The sequence below is a fragment of the Cyrtonyx montezumae genome, unplaced genomic scaffold, assembly GCF_038088225.1.
Source record: "Cyrtonyx montezumae isolate F1298 unplaced genomic scaffold, pur_monq_1.0 scaffold_20, whole genome shotgun sequence".
In the NCBI taxonomy this organism is placed as follows: Eukaryota; Metazoa; Chordata; class Aves; order Galliformes; family Odontophoridae; genus Cyrtonyx; species Cyrtonyx montezumae.
The window spans coordinates 4,987,253-5,009,029 of NW_027071937.1; the positions used below are offsets into that span (position 1 = coordinate 4,987,253).

At 49.3% G+C, this 21,777-nt stretch overlaps 2 protein-coding genes across 2 annotated transcripts in view; one reads left to right on the plus strand and one right to left on the minus strand.

Annotated features, from left to right (window-relative positions):
- The first annotated feature begins 9,225 nt into the window (after positions 1-9,225).
- DYNC2I2 (dynein 2 intermediate chain 2) lies at positions 9,226-14,877 on the plus strand. Its single transcript, XM_065737552.1, has 9 exons — positions 9,226-9,303; positions 9,409-9,648; positions 10,098-10,207; positions 11,819-11,976; positions 12,170-12,279; positions 12,898-13,065; positions 13,334-13,566; positions 13,988-14,145; positions 14,569-14,877. The coding sequence occupies exons 1-9, from the start codon at positions 9,226-9,228 to the stop codon at positions 14,805-14,807; spliced, it is 1,494 nt and encodes a 497-aa protein (XP_065593624.1). The 3' UTR covers positions 14,808-14,877.
- An 81-nt stretch (positions 14,878-14,958) lies between these two features.
- Positions 14,959-21,777, minus strand: part of SPTAN1 (spectrin alpha, non-erythrocytic 1) — a 42,387-nt gene continuing 35,568 nt past the window's right edge. Inside the window, exons 51-58 of the mRNA XM_065737573.1 lie at positions 21,145-21,162; positions 18,807-18,869; positions 17,624-17,678; positions 17,144-17,340; positions 16,718-16,771; positions 16,093-16,239; positions 15,645-15,792; positions 14,959-15,274 (exon numbers count right to left, since the gene is read on the minus strand). Of these exons, the coding sequence (XP_065593645.1) occupies positions 15,149-15,274; positions 15,645-15,792; positions 16,093-16,239; positions 16,718-16,771; positions 17,144-17,340; positions 17,624-17,678; positions 18,807-18,869; positions 21,145-21,162 (808 nt within the window). The 3' untranslated portion in view covers positions 14,959-15,148. The remainder of the gene's footprint in view (positions 15,275-15,644; positions 15,793-16,092; positions 16,240-16,717; positions 16,772-17,143; positions 17,341-17,623; positions 17,679-18,806; positions 18,870-21,144; positions 21,163-21,777) is intronic.

The following is a 21,777-nucleotide window of genomic DNA, read 5'->3' on the forward strand; positions in this document are numbered from 1 at the left end:
TTACATATTTACCTATCCAGATGTGCTAGTGCCACTTCTAGATGTGGATATCCATCTTCTCTAGCCTGAGCAGTTCACAGCTCAAGGTGGGATCTGGAGTGAACAAAAGATCTGTTCCAAATCACGTACTGGCATACGCCAGAGTGGTTCTTCACTATTTGCATTGCCCACAGGATGCTCAGATTTCCTTGATGCATTCACACCTGCACATCTTGAAGTCCTTTGGTTAAGGGTGCACAATTACTGGTTCTGCAGGACAGATTAGGGCCAATTCATTGCATGCTGAGGCTGTAGGAGCCTTCAGCCAGGCTCAATACAGCTAAAATGGTTTCACTGAAAATGTCTGAAAAACGTTGTATTATTGGAAATAATCTGATCGTTACTTCATACATGTTGTGATGGTTTGGTGTTTATGTTTGAGGCTCTTCTATTACATGCACTCCTGTCCAATGAAAGCTCTAAACAGAAGCTTGTGGTCAGACAAACTGACCACTCAGTGGGTATTCCCAAGTGGAATGATCAGTCACTAACAGGGACTCTTTCAGGCTAAAATACTCCAATATTATCACTAGGAGTTACTCTGGAATAGCTGTGCCAGCTACATTTTTTGTGTAGAAAGCCCTGAAGTAATACAGGGGAAGTAGCTACTTGCCTTTGCTTTCTGCTCTGTCCAGAGAAAGAGTAAGTTCCTCACGCAGGGCAGAAGATCCAGCACTACGTACTAGTGGAGGCCTTCTGAATAGACACAGTAGATCTGGATCAAAAGCACTCAAACCACAGCATGGCATGAGTTGGGAAGGAACCTCCAAGGTCATATCATTCCAACCCCCTGCTGTGGGCAGGGCTGCCAGCCATTAAACTTGTGTGAAAGCTGAATCAAAGGGTGAGGATATCTCAGCAGCAGGGATAGAGCAGTGCTGAGGACTCGTGAAAATACACCTCGTTCTTCTGTAGGTTTTCCTTAGGAGAGCTCCAGATAATCACCTCTCACTTTTCCACTCATGGGAAAACAAAGAACCCATCTTTTCCACAAACAGAATTTATAAACGTTTGCTTTCTGGTTCTTTAACTATGGCCAATTCTTGAACTCTCATTTATCACCTCCTTTGTCCTACGCAAGGAGGATTCTTGCTGAATCCTAAACGTAGTTGAGTTACTTTGAGATTTGGCCCCACGGGAAGATCTGTAAAGACCATAATTTTACACAGTGTCTTCCATCCATTGTCGTGCTACCCAGTGGCAGCTGTGTTTGTGGGAACCATGAAAGACTTCCCTTGTTATGGAGAGCGCTATCGATACTTGAACTCTCAGGGGAAGTAACCTCTGTTTCTATCCAGGAAATATCAGATTAAAATAAATACACAGAATATCACTCAGTGAAGAGTGAGTGTTATTTACAATTCCTCCGTTTCGAGTTGGCGTTATTCAGACATTTGCAGCACATCTTGAGTTTTCTGTAGGAGTGCGGTGACAGAAGAGGTGAAACAAAAAGGAGGAAAATACAGAGATGTCATGTATAGTTTTTGCTGTAACAATACACTGTACACATTATTCTTTTCATCTGAGAATGTCAAAGCTCATAAAATAAAACCTAGCTAAACATAAAAACGCTGTGAGAAAAGCAATTCTTGTATTGATTAACTAAATGCCAGAGTTATTCAGTTATCCCTCATTAGAGCCAGAGCCAGAACGCAGGGATAAAGCTAGGCTCCAGCTTCAGCTACATAAAATGCTGCTCGAGTTGCCAACAATGAAGATCTGCGAGTGGAATTTGGTTAATTGTGTCAGTCTGTAGGAAGGCTTATTATTTTTTGGTATTACAATGGCTCTGAGAGCCCCGAGAGTTCTCCGACTGCAGTCCCTGTGCGCAAGGTGCTGTCTGAACACAAAGCAAAGAGGTGGCTCTGGCTTGGAACAATGTGAAGTCTTTGAGGACATCGTTTAACTTATTTTTCTGCTCGAAGGTCCTGCTTATACATCTCCCCCTCCCCCCCACATTCCTCCTCCCTTCCCCATCGTGCTGGCCCTGGATTGTGCCAGTGCCATTTTTTGTGCAGCCTCATGTTAATCCAAATCGGGAACCTGATTTCAATTAAAAAATAGTCCTCAGAAAAACATTTATTTTTAACTCAGACTAATACCCTGATCTGTTCCCTGCTGCAGAAAGAATGCCACAAGAAACAAGGTTGTATAACAAACATGTATGGGGAATGGGTGAGGAACAGGTTGCATCCACCTCGCTGACTTAGAAGATGCATTTGTCAGTGTGCCCTCAGCGTGGGAAGGCTGCGATTCAACTGGTGTGAAAGAAACACACTGTTGTCAGTTTTGTTTAAATTAGCACAAGCAAGCAGGCTACCAGAGTACCAAATAAGAGAAGTTCAGGTGATACAATAGAAGCTTTCAGAGTAGGATTTGACATCATTGCCAAAAAGTCATCCTTCCCCTCTCGGATTCAAAAATAATGACTCTTGAAAATATTTCCACAGAGGAAATAACCTTTAAACTCTGTGTTTGCTTTTGCAGTGGCATGACTGGGAAATAATTGCATCTGCCTTTACAAGCTGGGGGGGGTGTAAAACAAAGTAGAGAAGTAGAGACGGTTTCCCTCCCACCACAGCCCTACGTCTATTATCTGACTCACCACTTCTGGGATTCCTTCTGGCAGCGCTGGTTTTATTGCAATGAAAACTCGAGCGTGTGAAAAATATTCCCTATTTTCTGAGGACTGTTCTGTTCTCTGTTCACTGTTTCGCTCAGGTCAGTATTCCTTCCTTCAGAGGTTTGGAACTAAAGATTCAGAAAGTGCTGTTCTTAAGCCTTGTGACAAGGACGGGCGCAGTGGAAAGGAAGGGGGAAGGGAGAAATGAAAGGGGAGGAGAGTCCGTATCTGAAGAGAGACTCCAGACTAGAGAAATTTTACTGACATCCATTCAGTATCCAGCAGGGTCTCCTTCAAGGGCTTTTACTGAGATCCAAAGACTCTTGCAATTCACAGAGGCATTTACATGCAACATTGCCCTCTGGGAGCTAAGGTATAACTGTACTGGATAATAATAACAAAGAATACTACCAGACTCCCATTGAAATGTCAACCAGGCACTACTGTTCTAGAGAGCAACAAAGAGATGCTAATATAATTAATTATGAAGCCGCAGTACCCTCATTAACACTTCTTTAGTGCCCAGAACTTTGAAAATCAGCTGTATAAAGTGACTGTCAGAGATAATTCCTTATAAATTGCCTCCTGTCACTGCAAGAAGTTCTCTCAGGCCTTGGTGATGCTAAGAAATCTGTTGTGTGGGATTCTTAATTTTTTTTTAAGAACTGAGGCAGTCGTATTCGTTATTAAAGGTTTAATATATAAAGGTTGAATGAGCAGGAGTTTGTCAGGATAGGATAGAGCAAAATCAAAAAGCCTTTAGATAGCCCAGCTCCCATAAATTGGCAACATAAGCAGGAAAAGTTTGAATTGCTTAAATGGAAAACTAAGGACAAAAGAAAAACAGGAATGAAAGGTGTCACCGTTCGGCATTAAGATGTTTCCGGACCTTTTTAATTGTGAGGATCTCAGCCAGCTTACAGCCCTCTCTCCTCCTCCTGCCTTTCTGACAGCATTTCAGCTCCAGGCCTCATTCCGATGCATCCTCCCTCCCCACCACTCCCACTTACAAATATATATTTCAATAGGCTTAGGCTATGCAGAGTTCCAAACCCAGCATGTAATGGGTACAATTGTCTTTCACATTCATGCCTTTCTGGGCTCTGCTTTGTCGTGTTCTTGCTCTTTTTTTGCTTTAAGTTAGACCAGGAACCCGACACCGACACTAACAGAGTTGTTAAACTAACTGCTATGTCTGTAGTTCAGTCCCTTACATCCCAGTACCATTCAGTCTCCTGAAGGTTACAAAGAAGTGATCTTTTAGGGAAGATAAGAAACCCATCATTACAGATCCCTTTGCATTTTTTGCAGCTGTAGAAACACTGAACAGTGACGTAGCAGGCTGTCTGCACACAACGGCCTGCTCAATCTTCCACGTGCTTTTGTTCTGTTGAGATTTTCTGCAGTGCAAAATTGTGTGGAGTTATCTGTGTTTGTATGATTTGCTCCAGGACCCGTTGGGCTCCGTGCTGTATGTGGGATAACTGGCTAATCAAAATGGGATGTTCTTATGCACCGGTTCAGAAGTGGCTGTAGCACCAGCTGTAAGATGGTTTTGCTGTTCTAGCTAAACTGACAACATGCAAACTCTTTAAGTGGAGGTAAAGTTTATGTTAGCTAAAGTAGGCCTTGCAAACAGGACTGTCCTTTTATATGGGAACTGCTGAATCACGGCCTGAACCACTGATTGATCACCTGAGGTGAGCACCGAGTCAGCCATGGGGCCACAGGTGAAGGTGATATACCTGTGTGAGTGGAAGGGGTGGGGCCTGGCTCCACCTCTCCCAAACCCCATTTAAGGGCTGACCACCACCAGGGAAGGATCTCTTCTTGGAGATCCCTCTCACGTGGAGTCCCCTGCGAGCCTTGACATCCTGAAGGTGAGGAGCCTTGACATCCTGAAGGTGAGCCATCTTCTCTTTTGTATTATTTCTATACTGTTTATATAGAACTACTTAAAATATGTAAAATATGCTATCACTTATACTATCTCTTTGCGGAGTACCATCCTCGGGAGTTATTTACCCCACACCTTTCTGCTGACAGCATTAGGAATGTGGTTTTATCCTCCATGCTTAGATCACGTATCAACATTTCAGCAAAGCTGTGATGCAAGGAGCATTCAGTGTTCACAGAAATCATATTTAATAAACGGAAGTGCAAGGGATGCTCCAAAAGTAATGCCTCCTGTTTTATGCCGTTGGCCCAGAATGTCAGAGGCAGATGTTGGTGGTGTGGCAGCAGAGGCTGAGCCTCCTCCCCAGTAACACATTCCATTTTGTTGCCCTGTGCCAGATGGCAGCAGAGGGGAGGTCTGACATGGAAGTGCGTTTGGAGTAAAGGTATGGAACTGAATTCCTCTGTGTGGAAAAAATGGCACTCAGTGACATTCCTCAACTCCTGCTGAGTGGGATAGAGAACAACTCGTGGGTGTCAGCACAGTGAGGGGTGGGTGGAGAGTTTCAGCAGAGGCGACAGTGACATTGAGATACCTCCACTGTGTGAGCTTGGCATGCAGCTCCTGCTTTTTGCTGGCAAAAACGCACAGCTAATGGTGGTGACTATATAGAAAGAGTTTTGTAGCTGAGACTTTGCTTTATCAACTCATGTTATTGTGCTCTTCGTATCTGTTGTAGTTTCCATGGAAATAAACCAGAGGCATTACTTTCAGAGCAACTTATGCTTGAAATTAAACAGAGCTTTCTGAAGAGCAGACAAGAACTAGTGCATTAATTTGATAGGACTTAGTAGAATGTAACTCCAAATTTCAGAATGGCCTTTTACAAACATTTCTGCAAAGGACAGCCAGTACTGTTTGGACAAATAATACCTATCTGCCATGCTTCAAGATATTCAGGTGCTTTATACATACCAATTAAAATCTGAACAGCTGTTTGAGATACTGTAAACATAGTACGGGTTGATGAATTATTACACAGAACAGATAAATAATATTTAGTCGCATACTGTGAGTACAGAACTAATTTAATAGATCTCAGTGTTTTCTTCCATGCTGTCAGCACTGTAACAGGTCAGCTACCTTTTAAGGGTGGCATGTCAGATTGCACATTTATTTCTGAGATTAGATGGTGAGCATGCTGATACAAGCTCAGCAGGAATGAGGGGATGCTGTGTCTAAGAGGGGAGAGTTGCTGCCAATCACACTGCTGACAGTGTCTTGCCTCTGTCCAAAGCAGAATCTCCCAGCTGCCACTGTGCTCAGGGCACCACAACAGCCAGAAACTGGGATCCTGAGCCTTTCACGGATGCCTTTTGATGTGCCATGGCTCCTGGTCCTGTGCCAGCTCTTTCCTTGCCATTCAGAATCTGCCTGCGTGGAGTCTTCGCGCTCCTGTGGTGGCAGCTTGCTGCCATCTGCAACAAAGCAAGCTTTCCCTATGCTCCTTCCCATTTGTGTCACGTTGGACTAAAGTCTCTTACTGTCAGTGTGGGAATAGCTATGTATATACAGCTACACAGTACCTGTACTGTGCAAGAAATGCTGCCCATAATAAGCTTTAAAAGGGACCCCTCCCCCCATTCTAATTTTACAAACCCTAACAGATCTCTGGCTAATGGAGATGGATTGTTTTTATAACATATAATGCATATATGTGCAACAGAATTTCAGAAATGAGCCAACAAATTTTCTGCCAACAGTTCAAGTACGATTTTCAGAGCAAAAAGGGGATCGCATTTGCAGAGGGAATTTGAGCAGAGGGACGGGGAAAAACGAGGTCAGAATTTGGAGGAAAATGTATGAGCCCTGTATGAGTGAACCTGGAGAAGGGATGGCAGGAGGACTCACACAGCACGAGGTTACACACTTGGAGTCCTCGCAGGGACCCGAGCTGTCGTTCAGCTGCTGAACATCTCTCTGGCTGCACAGGTGCTGTGCTCTGAGTGCAGCACAGCTTCAGTGACCTTCCCTTCCACCAGGTTCAGTGAATGAACACCTGGTTTTCTAAATCACAGATTTCTAACCAGAAAGAACAAAGATCTGCAGGTAAGCAATGTGTCCACAAAATTATCTATCAGATACATTTGAAACTGTGCTCTAATTTAGGAATTTGGGTCCTGTCTTTCCTTCTGCCACACGTTTCCAGCATGGTGTAACTTAATGACACTTAACACCTGTAATGCCCACTGTCAAAAAAAAAAAAGCCAGCACTCAGAACCTCACAGAGCTTAAGTAAAAAAGTGATGTTTCTGGAGTACAAGGTGGGAGTGTCACTGCTAACACTGCAGATGAGCAGACTTCAGTCAGCTCATTACGTACGGGTTTGAACTCCGCAATCCCCACCTACAGCAGCACAATAGGATGCAGCTGCTATTGAAAGCTTTCCAGAGTGGGGTCCACCAAGCTACTGGTGAGCCTAGGAGAGTGTCCTTTCAAGTAATGCTACAAATGTTGGGGCATTCCAGTCTGCTCGGGTCATACCTGCTTATTTGTCCTCTTGCCTTCACACTTGTATGGTTCTGATTATTTTTTCCAGGGATATCCCCATTTAATGCAACCTCAGATCCTCATTGATGCCACCCTCTAGATCAGGGGAGCAAACAAGCTTGCTCTAAAGCAAATGACGCCAAGACCTAGTTCAAAAACAACAGTATAGAAGTAACTGCTCAGGTACTGAATGTACCTGGACACCAGGCAAGAGATACCAGCATAAATTCTGTTTAACATCTGCGTTGCGTTCAGAGGCAATATCAACAAGTACCCAGGCTTCAGCCAAACCAAATCTCTGATGCCAGGAGTGAACAATTAGGGAAACAGAATTAGGGCTTGACGGTTGTACTGCCTGAGGGACAACTGCTCTCAGGAGTGGTATGTTTCTTTGGTACAAGCCCCTGTTATTATTTGAAGTTTTGTTTGCATTTTTTTTAAATACATCAACGTACATAAGGAGTTCTGTTCTCTGAACGGAGCCCATCGATCAGTATAAGGCATCATTTTTGCTCCAAGTTCAAGCTTCTTACTGCCAGTCTAAGCCCCAAAAGATCTTTCTCATGGCCCCTCTATTCTTCTTTGATCTACGTGTGTTGATTTCTTCGTTTGCACTTGCATCTGTTTGGGGTGGAGGGAATGGTGGAAAGGTAAAAGGGGAAGGCTCAACCGTCTCTCTGTTTTGGGTAGTCTGCTGTTTCCACTATCTGGAGCCTCGACAGAGCTCAATTGTTTCACTTATTGCACGCAGAGGGCAGCTGCTGCACCCACTAGTGGGTGAATTTGTACTGAGACGTAGCAGAAAATACTTGGTTTGCACCGAGTTGCAGAAATTATACAACAAAGCATGCATGCCTTCTTTTTTTTCCCCTGCTACTTTCTCCCCCAGTGTTTCTTCCCAGTTTTCACTTTCATCTTCTCCCATTTGATTCGGGACGCTGATTTGCCTCGTTTCGCAGAAGTGACAACTTTCCCATGCTCTATCTCTTGCAACACAGAGAAGAGAAAGCACTCATCAGCGCTGCGTTAGTTCCAGCCGCTTCAGAGAGCCCTCACAGCCTGGGGCAGTGAGAGCCCTCCCCCAATCATCCGCGATTTCGCCCTATTTCCAGCGCAGCGAGACCACATCACAGCACCTACACGTCTGATACCGCCAGAAGGAAGAAGCGAGATAAGATTCACTCCAGTGCCGCTCTGCGCTACAGCTCAGAGGTACCGGGATACAGAAGACTTCAACCGCACTCAGCTCAGAAGCGTCGTCGCTTATTTCTCACCTCCGGAGGAGCGAAGATGCGCAGCGCGTTGTGCGGAGCGCGAGGAGAGTACGTTCACCTATTTCGGCTCTGTTTCAATGTACAATTTCACTTTGCTGTCTCCAAAAACGAAAACACACACCGAGAAACCCCCCCCCCCCCCCCACCACCACAACAAAAACCCACGAGCTTCGCTCCTCCGTCGGGGCGTGAAATCACAGCGTGCGCTTTAGGGACGGGAACTCGCCCCGCGCTGCCCCACCGCTCCCCGCAGCATCTCGAGGCGATGCACGAATGGACGATGCAGTTTTATTTTAAGCCTTCACACCTCCTCGGAGCGGCTCGCACCGCCCGCGGGCGCGAACACCGCGCTGCCCCGCAACGCCACGCGGGGAAAAGATGAAGGACGTAAAACGAGCGCGAACAGCGCGGTCTAAAGTTTATTTCATCGGCGAAGGGCGGATTTCTCGCTGCCGCATCCCCACGCGGGACGAAGTGCTCCCGCAGCTGTCGGATCCCGCGCTCCGCTCACGGGAGCGGCACTGCCCCACGTTTCTCCCGCAGCGCTCCGCCCGCCGCCATCTTGACTCCTGGCGCCCGCACTCGGAACGCGTGAGCGGCGGCGGGGTTGGGGGAAAGCCCCGCCACAAACAACACGGCAACACTGCCCCGTCCCGCCCCGCACAACGCAGCCGAGGCGCCCGCCGCAAACAACCCGCACCCGCTTTGCCCGCGGCGCCTCCGTGCCCTTCTCCAACATGGCGGCCGCACGCTCAGTGACGTCATCACTCAGCGCCTCTCCCGTCTCCATGGCAACCGGCGGCGCGGGGCGGTGGCTCCGTCATCGTGGACCCCCCATCGCCATGTTCGCGGACGAGACGCTGCCCGGGGCCGCGGTGCCGTCGCTGTGGAGGAGCGCCCGGAGCTCGCGCTGTGAGGCGGTGAGGGATCGCGGCGGCCCCCGCCTCGCTCTTATCCCTCCGGTTGGGCCGTAGGCCGCGGCGGGGTCCTCTCGGCTCACCGACGCCGCCCTCCTTTACCCGCAGAGCTGCCAAACCGGGGCCGTGCCGACGGCGGAGGCTGCGGGGCAGTCCCGGAGCAGCCGCGATGCCGCCGTGCAGACGGAGCGGATCGTGGGGACCGCCCGAGAAGCGCGGGGAGCGGACGGCGGGCTCGGGGCGTTCCTGCGGCGCGTGGAGCGGATCGTCACCGAGGAGCTGAGCAGGAGCCGGGAGAGCCGGGCCTTCCGTGGCTTCCACGTGAACGGCGGCGATCGGACCCCAGCGGTAAGCGGACGGCGCTCAGAGTGACACAGGAGATCCTCCGGAGCGTGCCAGGGGCGGCTGAAGGCAGCGGTTTGGCAGCTGTTCCTATTTAGATTGTATTTCTTCAGCGTACGGTGTTGGAGAGCGAGGGCAGTGTATCTTATCGGTACACGTGGGTATGCGCACCTCCAAAGTGCTGCTGGTGAGCACTGGGACAGTGCTGGAGGGCTGTGATAAAGCAGTGCACAGCATGCAGCCCCTGAGCTGTGCTGTCTGCGAGGGGTAACTCAGTTGGTTTGATGGGGTCACATCTTCGTTTATTTTACTCCAGTGGAAATTCACCTTCTTTTTTCCACGTATGCCTATAAGGGACAGTGACAGAGGGGGAACCTGCAGTGATTGCATCCAGGCCGTGCACAGATCTCAGCTCTTCGTGTTCAGAAACAATTGCTTGAATTAATCTCTTCCAGGTGCTGTGTTTGCATACACTGTCATACCCCGAGGCTCAGGAGCAGCACCTGCAGGTTACTGGTGTCTCATGGAATGCAACGGGCTCCGTTGTGGCATGCTCATATGGCCGGTGAGTACCTGCATGGGGCTGGGAGCACACTGCTGTTCATGTGGTGTTTTGGGCCTGCTTGAGTTTTACATGTGCTCACTTTTTCTGCAGTAATAAACTGCATAGAAATATACCTCTGTTGTGTTTAAAAAAAACCCACATTTGTAGAAAACCAAACCAGCTGTCTTAAACGATGGCTTTTATTTCTTCTGCTTTTTTCCCTTATGAAATGGATGCGCGTACTCTTGGGGGATTGTTCCAGGCAGATTCTGTTGGAAAAAAAAGCAAAGAGCAAGCACACTTACAGATACGTGTGGGTGGGGTTTCAAAGCGTGTGCTTCATTCTCTGCAGCGTTGTAATGAGGTCTCTTTGCTCCCTGGATGAACCTGGCACCCGCTCACACCTCCTCCTGGTGCTGTGAACAAACATCTAAGAATCTGAAATGAGAGCAGGGCAGTTCATCTAATCCAAAGAACATCTGTAACAGCATCTAATTTCTCTGCCTTTACACTGCCCTTGCTCGGTTTTCTTTCTACTGTGGGTTCCTTAGATTAAAAGCTATGGTGAAAAGTGCACCCAGCAGTGAATGTACAGGGAGAAGCATAACTGGGCCGACCTGTGTGTCACTTGCCCCTTCTGCTCTCCCAGTTCACAGCTAGTTTCAGATTAGAATGTGGTTTCCAAGCCTGTGCTTACTTATTCTTCAGTAGAATTCAGTCCCCTTCTGTGAACTTGTGCAGTCTGTCTTTTAGCCTCTGCCACCTCCTTTTGTAAGGAGCTCCACAGCTCAGCTATGCTCTCTATCAAAATTTCCTCCCTTTGTTTGCTCAGTATCTCTCTCAATAAAGGAACTCAGAACACCAGGGAGAGGCAGAAGTCAGGCTCAGACAACTGCTTCCTGCCCTGGCTGCTCAGGGTTCTGTAGCTCTCGTTGCAGGGAGGTTGGGCAGTGTGGAGCACCCAGGGGTGCTGTGAGAAGGGCTTCTGTCAGCACTTCCCTGTTTGCCATTACCCTCACACATCTGAACCGTGTCTCGTGTGCCACCTCAGAGTCCCTTCCTTGTAGAGTCACAGCTGGCTGCTGGGATGAGCATGCAGGTGTCTCAGTACGGCTGTGGGCAGGTGGCTTGCAGCACTTGGCATTTTGGGTGTGTTCTTCTCCTGTCTGAAGGGGTTACATTTGTTAAGCATGCAGTGATGGAATCAGATGGAAATAACAAAGCAGAGGGACAGCTGTCTTTTCTCAGACCCTTCAAGTGCTAATTTGAGGAAAGGTGGCTTTCAAATCAGCAGCAATTTGGTCTATTGGCTTTTCATTCCCAAATATTCATAGGAACTTTCTGTGTGCACTCTTTAAACCACTCCCACCATCTGAATGGTTGATAGATCTGGGAACAGTGAATTGGATGTGAGATTTCCTGGCGAGGTGCTGTGTTCCATCAGTGCACTGAAATGTACTCTGTGTATTCTGACATGCAGAGAAGCTCCATCACTTCATGATCCCTTGATTTCAGTTTTCCTTCTGGCCACAAAGCAGCACGTGTATAAATATGACTGGGACGTAGCAGAGCTCTGCTTGAGGAGCCCTGCTGTGTACCAGGCACGGTGTGGTGTAGCTTTCTTTTCATCAGGATGAACGATGGGGACTGGAGCACAGAGAAATCCTATGTTTGTACGTGGAATCTGGACAGAAGAAGGTTGGATCCACAGCGTCCTGACCTCGTGGTGGATGCTGCCAGTTCTGTCATGTGCTTGGCCTTCCATCCCTCCCAGCCTTCGCTGATAGCTGGTAGGTTAGATCTTGTTTGAAACGTACCCTATTTCTTCAGCTTGGATCATTTTACTCTCTCCCCTCACCCTGAGAGTTCTCGCAGAAGCAATGGTATTGCAGCTCCACAGCTGAAGGAACTGATGCTCACCACGACTGTTCCCCGCTGCACCATTTGCCCTTGCACGTTTCCTTGACAGCTCTTTCCTTGCAGGTGGTCTGTTCAGTGGGGAAGTGGTGGTGTGGGACACCAGCAAAACAGAGGACCCGTTGGTGTGGCAGACAGGGATGACGGATGATACTCACACTGATCCGGTCTGTCAGGTGAGAGGGCTTTCACAATAGACACAGCTGGGGGAGAAGAGAGTTACCAGTGCTGGATTTTACCCCTTCATTTCTTACTCACCTTGCTGGCACTTCAGCTCGAGCTCTCAGACTGCTCTATTTCAGCTGTCGTGTGCTCCTTTCATTTACCATTTTTCCTCAGAACTACCACAGAAGTGGCATCTGCTGAACTGGATGCTGTCCCTGGAAAATAACTTCTCGTTCAGGATAAACGAGCAGGCCTGTTCCCATGCCACACTGTTCACTGATGCAGATTAGGCCACCAATTAAGTAGCAAAGTGTCACCAATCCTTAGGTGGAAGTTTAAAGTTAATTGAAGGGCCACAATCTCTCACCCACCCTTTAGCTTCCTGGTGGTTTTTTTTTTTGTTCCTCTGGGGCACTGTGACTTTGGGCAGCGTGTATTTTCTCATCTGACAGTCAGGAAAATGCTTTTCTTTATAGCTCAAAATAACAACAGCTCAGTTCAGCCCTGAACAGCTCAGCTCGATTCCCTGGTGGTGCACCCGCTCCGCGTGCCTGCTCCTCGCTGTGTGTGGCTGCTGAGTGCTGGGGGGCAGTGCTGGCAGCCCCTCACCTCGGGCTCCTTTGCAACAGGTGCTCTGGCTGCCCGAGGCCGAGCACAGAAATCACATCCAACTGCTGAGTGCATCAACGGACGGCAAGATCCTGCTGTGGAGGGAGGAGCGGGACGGGCGGCTGGCCGTGGCCGAAGGGTTTGCACTGGTGGCTCAGCAGATCCCTCGCAGTGCTCAGATGAAGAAGGTGAGCTCATGAGTTTGTCTGACAACTGTGCTCTGTCTCTCGAGGCCGGACAGCAGGCCTCGCCTGTCACAAAGCAGCTGAGGCTTTGCCGTGGTCTAAAGTCACCCGGACCGAGAGGAGAACTTGCTTACAGCACTAATTCACACTGTAGGTGGACGCTGCAGGGGTTGAAGGCCGAGCAGTGCTGAGAGCACCACGGCTGGCACCGCTCCGACAGCACGCAGCAGCAGCCCCCATTGCTTACACCGTGCGTCTGTTTTTCTCCCAGCTCTCGTGGGCAGAGGCGGCTGTCGGAGTGACATCGCTCTCTTTTTCACACTTGGATCCCCGGGTGTTCATCGTTGGAGCGGAAGGCGGCTCCTTGCTCAAGTGCTCCACGGCAGCAGTGACTCCAGCTCCCCGCCGGACGGGAGGGTCCGCTCCCCTCCGAGCGCCAGCGGAGCTCGCCTTCTCCCCCCACGCTGGGCCGGTGTACTCCGTCAGCTGCTCCCCCTTCCACAGGCAAGAGCTGTGCACAGACACCAGTGCTGCACATTCCAAGTTGTCTCCTCGCTCTGGTTTTTCAAACAGTACTGGGGTTTTGTGCATATGCGGCTTCCGAACGAGCCTCGCCAAGCATCGGGAGACAGTGCCTGTCTCTGCATCAGCGGTTCTCAGGCATCTCTGGCCCACAACCCTCTGTACTCCAGGGGCAGCGTGAGCCCTCATTAAACTTAATTGAGAGAGCTGACAAAGCTGTGTCTCCATGGGACTGCGGCCCAGAGCACAGCACAGAAATGGCTGCTCCAGGAAACGGGCAGACACACAACGGGGGCAGCACCCAAGACTGCTCCTTGGGTGAATTCTGTCTGTACCTGAAGGCAGTAAAGGCTGTGACGTTGGTTCAGCTGTGATGTTGGTTCTTGCACCCTTCTCCACACAGGAATCTCTTTCTGAGCTGTGGGACTGACGGACAGGTTCACCTGAACTCTATGCTGCAGACACAGCCCCTCATTTCTCTTCAGTTGTCCACGAAATATCTCTTCTGTGTCCGCTGGTCCCCGGTCCGACCTCTGGTCTTCGCAGTGGCTTCTGGGGAAGGTGAGTACTGGAGCTGTCTGTTCTCAGACTGAAGATCAAGGTGCTGTGCTGGCTGTTAATTAATAGGACTCAGTTCTGATTACGTCCCACAGTCAGCATTAACCATCACTTGTACTGCACAGTTGGTGCAGTGGAGTCATTCTGAACTCCAGCAGCCATCCAACACAGCGTTACCAAGGCTAACACTTACTCCACCTTCCCAGCCTTCAACATTCACCTCTGGAGCTCAAGCAAGCAAGAACTTCCTCAGAAAGTTTCCCAAATCCTTTTGAGTTAAGGAATGGAGATTTCACAGAGTCCTGCAATGCCTTTGGGGCTCTGAGGGCCATCAGTGCACACCGCTTACAGCAGTGTAGCGCCAGGGAGCACATGATATCTGCACTTTGTTGCTGCACAGCTGTAAGAAGGGTTTCTGTCTTACAGGAGATGTGCAGCTGTTTGACTTGGAGAAGAGCTCCCAGAAGCCTGCTGTCCACATAAAGCAGGCTGCAGATGAGTGCCCCGTGTACTGCTTGGAGTTTAACACCAAGCAGACTCAGCTCCTGGCAGCAGGGGATGCTGCTGGAGCACTCAAGGTCTGGCAGCTGAGCTCTGACTTCACCGAGCAGGGGCTCAGGGAAATGAAGCTCCTGGAGCAGCTGGCGAGCGAGCTCACAGCCTGACACAGCAGCACAGCACGTGGGCAGCTCCCCCTGCCCTGAACCACGCTCAGCTCTTCAGTTCTGGCCCCCAGAACACAGCTCACTGTGACTGCAGCCAGACTTCCCTCCACGGGACAGTGAGATTTGTATTTAAGCATTAAAGACAAGATGGTGTGGTTCGACCAGTAACTTTTATTGAAGCACACTGCAATATGTTTGTCTTCCCTAAGAGTTTCAAGCTAAGCAGTTTAAGGTTACATCATAAAGTAACACGGATTATTGTAGAGCACAAAGAGACACATGCAGAGCTCATAGTCAGCAAACGTGGGCATGTTTGTATCTTTTGGTACTAGTGCTTCACATCAATTCACAAAGAGTGAACGTGTAAATTCTATGTAGTCGTAGGCAGAAGGAAGCTCCCTGCCCTTACCATCCATGTAGGGCTTCATGTGGGAGATGCAGTAGTCTGCTTGTTCCCGGGTCAGGTTCTGAAAGACAAAGGTGGAGATGGGCACTGTGGGGCTGCAGGAGGGGCACGGAGCAGAAGTCAGAGCAGCACTGTGCCCAGCGTGGAAAGGAGCTGCTGTGCACTGTTCAAGGTTGGGAGGCTGGACCTGCAGCTCCCACCACACAGACAGAATAACAAATATGAGGAAGAACAGCGACCTCTATTTTTTCCTGCCTGAATCAGCTGGCAGAAAACTTGCTGTCCTGGCAGGGCAGTGGGAGGGAGGTCGTGTCCTTGGTGTCTGAGCACTGACTCAGGGTTCTCCTGTTTGGAGACTCCCTCTGCTCTCCCACACAATTGAAGGAAAGCATGAGTTTCTGAGGAGGCACAGTGAATCCAGCAGCACTCACCTGGTACAGCTCCTCCTTGGTCACATAAGGCTTCCCCTCCGAGCTGAGGGCACGGAAAGCACTCTCAATCTCCTCGCTGGATTTCACGTTCTCTGTTTCCCTGCTGATCATGAACGCCATGTACTCCTGCAGTGAGACGTGCCCGTCCCTGCAACCAAACTGAGTGTGAGCAGTGCTGTTCCTCCCACAGTGCACTTCCTCTTCAGAGAAGGGCTCTCACTCTTCACAGAGCAGTGGAAGTGTCAGTGCAGGAGGTGCCCAACACCACACCACTGTCCAAGCAGAGTTATCCTGTCACTCTCCCCTTCATGAGGACTTCAATGTGAATTACTGAAAACACCCCCAGGGGAAGCACAGCTCTCGGCCTCTAGGGCTCTCCAGCTAACCCCACAGGAAGGCACCGATGGAATACTTCACAGCAGAAGAGCAGAAGGTCCAACACATGTACCTGTTGGGATCAACAGTGTCAAGGATGGACTCAAATTCGGGGTCAGGCTCTCCTTCCTCAACCATGGGCAGATCGTAGCCAAGGGAGCGCAAGCAGGACTTGAACTCCTGGTGATTAAGACGTCCAGATTTGTCCTTGTCAAAGTGCCTAAAAAACACAAATCCAAAAGCCACGCTTCTAAGCATGAAGTTGTTGAGTATCTCATTCAATGTTATGCAGCAGGATGAACGTGAGAACCTCGGGCAGCCCACTGTTCTGGGTAAGTGAGCCTGAATTAATGGATGTTTCCTAAACTAAATGTAAGCACAGATTCTTTGCTTTGCTTAAATAAAACACCAATGAAGGGCTAATATTCCCAGCTGGAATTCATTCCTGGTTCCCACACAGCTGTGCCCACAAGTGAGCATGCCCAGGAAAAGCTCTCATGGCCACAGTGCACGCAGCCAGCAGTGGCTGTATCTGGAGGGTTTGCTGTCTGTCAGAGATCAGAGCAGCTCAGTACAGAATTGGGCAGGCAATAAAGGAGCTACAAACAGAACAGCCAGAGGATCCTGTGAACAGGGGCCATCCACGTGCCAGAAATATCTCCCAAGTATTCCTTTGGCATGCTTTCCCTGCAACTCACTTGAACATCATGCTGAACTCCTTCAGGGCCTCCTCTGTCACTCCAGTTGTGTTCCTGAAAGGGAAGAAGCAAAGCTTGTGAACAGTTCAACTGCACAGCTCCGATGGACTCCATCTGCCCCAAGCCAGCAGTCTGCATCAGCTGAGGACAACACATCATCACAGCTCACAGGAACAAATCAGCTCCTCCATGACATCACTGCTAACAGCCAACAGGAACTGCTCCAAAACACTCTACCTTCATTCCTCTGTAGGGAGCTGAGGAATGCTGGGGATTCAGGAGCTCTCCGCTGCCACAGCTCGGCAGAACACAGGAGAGACTCAGCAGCACTGACTGCACAAGGTTTGCTTTCAGACAGCACTGAGGAATTGTTCACCTCCCCCCCAGGCCAGGGACACCACACAGTGCCCACGGGACAGGCAGTACCGAGCTTGGATCTGCTGTTCCAGGTTGTGCTGCATTCTCATTCCCAGCTGGTCGAGCTGGTCCCACTGCTGTGCCAGCCCCACGGTGCTGTGCTCTGTGTATTTGTTGTCCAAGATAAGTGCCTCTTCCATGGCTGCTCCAAGGTCCTCAATCTTCTTCAGCTGGCTCCTCATAGCACGGATCTCCTGGTGCTTGCGCTGGAATGAATGAGCAAGGAGAAAATCAAGGAGGGCAAAAACCAAAACAACAAAGACAAACCACCTTACAATGAATATTAACTTAGGAGATTAAAAAAAGGAAAACTACATTACAGTGTTGTTTAATGTCCTGGGACATAGGTAGACATCAGGTAAAGGTTTCTTAAGTATTCACAATGTATGAGTTAAGATTTTACCATGTAAGTACACGTTTTCACTCCCACCCTGTGTCTGTGGGCTGTCACGTGGGAAAGGAGCATTACAACAGGTGAGCACTGCTTACTTTAGTAGCTTCCAGCTGGGATTCCAACGTTCCTGACTCCTCCACCATACAAGACCTAGGTACAGAATTACAGTGAGACACAGTACTTCTTCCCATAAAAAATGGCAGGTGGGGCTTGAAATTAACAGTCCTTCCTTAAAAATCCTTACAGCAGTATTGTTCTGCAAAGATTTCAGTGCTGGGTTTGCGTTTCATTTATTCTGACTCGCTGTTGCATCTTGTTTAATTCTCAGTTCTTGATACAGTTAATTTCTAGCCCCATTTGAAAGGCAGCACGATCAGCAGTCACACTTCATGCCAGATCCACAGCACCCACTTTACTAGGCCTCATGAAATGAGGAACTCAGTGCAGTCCCACCCCGCCCCGCAGTGCCCAGCACACACACACACCAACCACGAGGGATTCATGGAGATGGGCTGCACTGGAACTCCACTGAGGTGTTACTGGGGATAAACGAGGGAGAAGAGACCTCCCGAGAACTGCTGCTTTGGTTGGAAAGTAATCTTAGTTCAGCACAATCGCTGCAGAAAACACTGGAGCTCCCCTGTGTGGCTGCTGGAGAGCTGCCCCACCCCTCCCAGCACCTGGGGAACTGCTGCTCTGCTCGCCCCCCAGGTCCACACAGCCCCCACCCACACCACGATCCCCACTGTGGGACATCTCCAGCCCCACTGCATAGGGACCTGCTCAGGAAAGCTTCTGGTTGCTGCCCCCCCAGGAACCTAAGCAGCCCCCACGCAGCAGCGTTCAGGGCACCCTGTCCTCCCAGTGATGGTGAGGGCTCACACTGACCCACCTGAGCACGGGCAGCCTGCCTGGGTGCTGAGCACGAGGGCTGCACTACGTTTCTGAAGGTCCTGTCAGTGAGAGCAGCTTTTCAGCCCCACTACAGCCTGTCCTATGCACTTCTGAGGAGGGGACTGCAAGCACTAAATCACTCTGTAGCCACAAAAACGCCCTGAGCATTCGGGTGCTTCCCACTGCAGGGTGAAGGCCCAGGATCAGTGTGCATCCAGAGCCCCGAGCAGGAAGCTGGGAACCAACCACGGGAGGGACACTGCAGGGAACACACCTCCAAGCATCTCTAAGCCGTGAACGTTAGTCGGAAGGAAAGCGAGCCTTGGAATTAAAGGGTGCATTTGAAAACCAAAGTGAGGTAAGAAAATAAAGAGGAAAAAAAACCTTCCAGATAGATCATCCCCAACTTCATACTGATAGACACGAATGACACGACGATAGGCTATGCTAGTCGAAGAGAAGAAACCAAGTGAATTGCAAAGAAAGAACAGCAGACAGAACACACCCCAACGGCACCACTGCCTTGCAGCAAACAGCAGCCACTGCTTGTAAAGTAAACACACCCCAAGGCCAGCTGCACACACACCAAACAACTGTTATTTCTGTGTCAATCACACAAAACAGAGAAACGCCAGGATTAAAAACCCAAGTCTGGCATTAGCTCAGCTCCATGTTCTGCAAGGTGCTCTGCTCTCCAGCTTGCTGCTCTCCTTGCCCCCCTGCCAGGCCCCCCCCCACACACACCCCATCACTGCACCACACGCTGTCTGTGGGACCGCTCTGCTGCCCTGGAACATCTCTGCAGCTCTGCTTTCCCTCCTGCCACGGCAGGCCAAGCACAGCTCCTGGAGCTAAGTCTGCACTTGTAACCTATTCATGCAGAATTAAGGACTGACTCTGCCCTGCGTATCAGCAGCCTGATGCCAATTTGTTCAATACAAGTGCTTGGCATGGTGAGCTCCAGCTCTGCCCCTGCAGCTTTCAGTAAATGGCCCCTTTCTGTTGGCTCGTTCTTGGATACAAGAACTCATCTACTACACCAGTTTACAAAGGAGCAGAGAATTCAGCATTCGTTCCAGGAAAATCTGCTTGGTGCCATTAAACTGTATAAACAAAAATGGGGCAAACTATTTTTAGCTGGCAGAAACAGCAGAATGGGACACTGTGGTTGTTACAGAGCATGTAAGAAGCAGTTATCTGTGAAGAATTCCACCCTTTTATTATGAAAAGCCATCTATCTTTGTAAGGGCCCTGCCTCCTCCCCAGCCCTTTGCACAGGGCCAGGCCCCTACAGTGTTTGTTAACACATCACACTATGCCTGGTTACAAAGCTTCCATTGTCTTGCAGCTTTTTAATGGTGAAGAAGTTTCAATGGGCAGACATGCCCTTGGAGGTTTCGAAGACATTTAAAGTTTGTATTATTGCCTTCCCACTTCCTGACAAATCCCCACCTCACATCCCCAGTGGGGGGTACAAAAAAGGGCTCAGACCTCAGGCATCCAGCTGCCAGCCAGTCTGGGCAGCTCCCTGCACTCCTGTTGGAAGGTGTCCTTCTCTACCATCAAGAAAAAAAACTTGGGAGTGTGAACACCTCTTCTGGAGTATGGCCAATCAGCAGATCAAGAAGTTTCATCTTGTATTATGAAGTCTTAAAGATACGAAATTCTGGCAAAGCCCCTTCACAGGAACACATCTTCCTTCTCACAGAAGGAACAGTTACAGTACAAAATCCATCCTGCTAAGCAAATCTCTGAACACTGGAAAACTGTTTGAAAAACCAGGTGAATATGAACAACCATTCTGCACTGTCCTATGTCTCATCAGAATAATCAGATAATAATCAGATAAGGGCCTTTCCTCATGTGAGCTCTCATAGAAAGGAAGAGCAGCCTGACCCAGTAGCTGACACAGTGGCTGACAGCCCTGCTGGTCAACATGAGCTGCTCTATGAGCACTCCTATGGGATGCCAATGGATTCCCACTTCCTCTGCTTTCCAGAGAATCACAGAACAGCCTGGGTTGAAAAGGACCTCAAAGATAGTATCATTTCAACTCCCCTGCATGGCAGAGTCACCAACCACCACAGCAGGCAGCCCAGAGCCACATCCAGCCTCACCTCCAATGCCTCCAGGGATGTGCTGTCCACAGCCTCTCTAGGCAACCTGTTCCAGTGTGTCAGCACCCTGAGCTAAAAGCTTCCTCCTGACATCTAACCTGAATCTGCTGTGTTAGTTTAAAACCATCCTCCCTTGTCCTGTCACTATCAATTCAACAGCTGTTTTAGTACAGCCCAGGATACAGTTGGCCCTTCAGGCTGTAAGCACACACTGCAGCTCACATGCAGTTTCCCACCCTCCAGGACCCCCAGGTCCTTCTGTGCAGGGCTGCTCTCCAGGAGTGCTTCCCCCAGTGTGTATAAATACCAGGCACAGCCCTGGCCCAAGTGCAGCACCTTGCACTTGGCCTTGGTGCACCTCATTAGATTCACATGGGCCCACTTCTCCAGCTTGTCCAGGTCACTTCTGACCAGGAAGGTATTATCATTTTTATTGCTTTATATGTAATCCACTCCATAATCCTGTTTCCTATACATCTCAGCAAGATTGCTCTTTTCAAATAAAAGGGGTTTTGGTGCAGCTTTCACAAGCAACGTAATGACAGAAGAACACACAGAGAGCAGAACATCACCATACTCATAAAGATATAAAATTCAATACTAACCCATCTAGCAGGTAAGTCCTGTAGAATGTGAAGATCCAAACATCAGGCAGCAGGACAGAGACAAGACAGTAAGAGAGGGACAGAGATTTGGGTGGGAAGTAAACATCAAAAAGTTAAAAATCATATTTAAATTTCAGTATTTCATGAAGACACAAAGAACCATTTGTAAACACACAGAGACAGAGAACCACAGGATTAAACGGAAGCAGAACTCACCTCCTCTACACCTCGAGCAGCAAGCATCACAGCTGGCTAACAGCACTGCCACCTCTGTTTTCTAGAAACGTCTCTTCCGTTCACTGCAATTCTCAACCCTGAGATTTCTTATCTCTAAAGCAGCTTTTAAATATCTGCTCCCTCCCCCAGCATGGACATTATTAGACAGCACCCCAGACAAGTGCTTACAATGCAGTGTAGTCCTCATGTTTCACAGTTTCTCTCCCTGTTGAAGTCCTGCTAAGATTCCTAACATTCTAGTGAACACAAAAGGCATTATCAGAAATGCCAGGAGCACTTCCTGCAGGCTGCTCCAGCTGTCTGCTCTCCACCCCTGCATGCTAGTCCAGGAATAACAGGAGGAGAGTCAAGTCCTGGATAACTGCACTTCAGAGACATGAACTCAGAAGCACGATT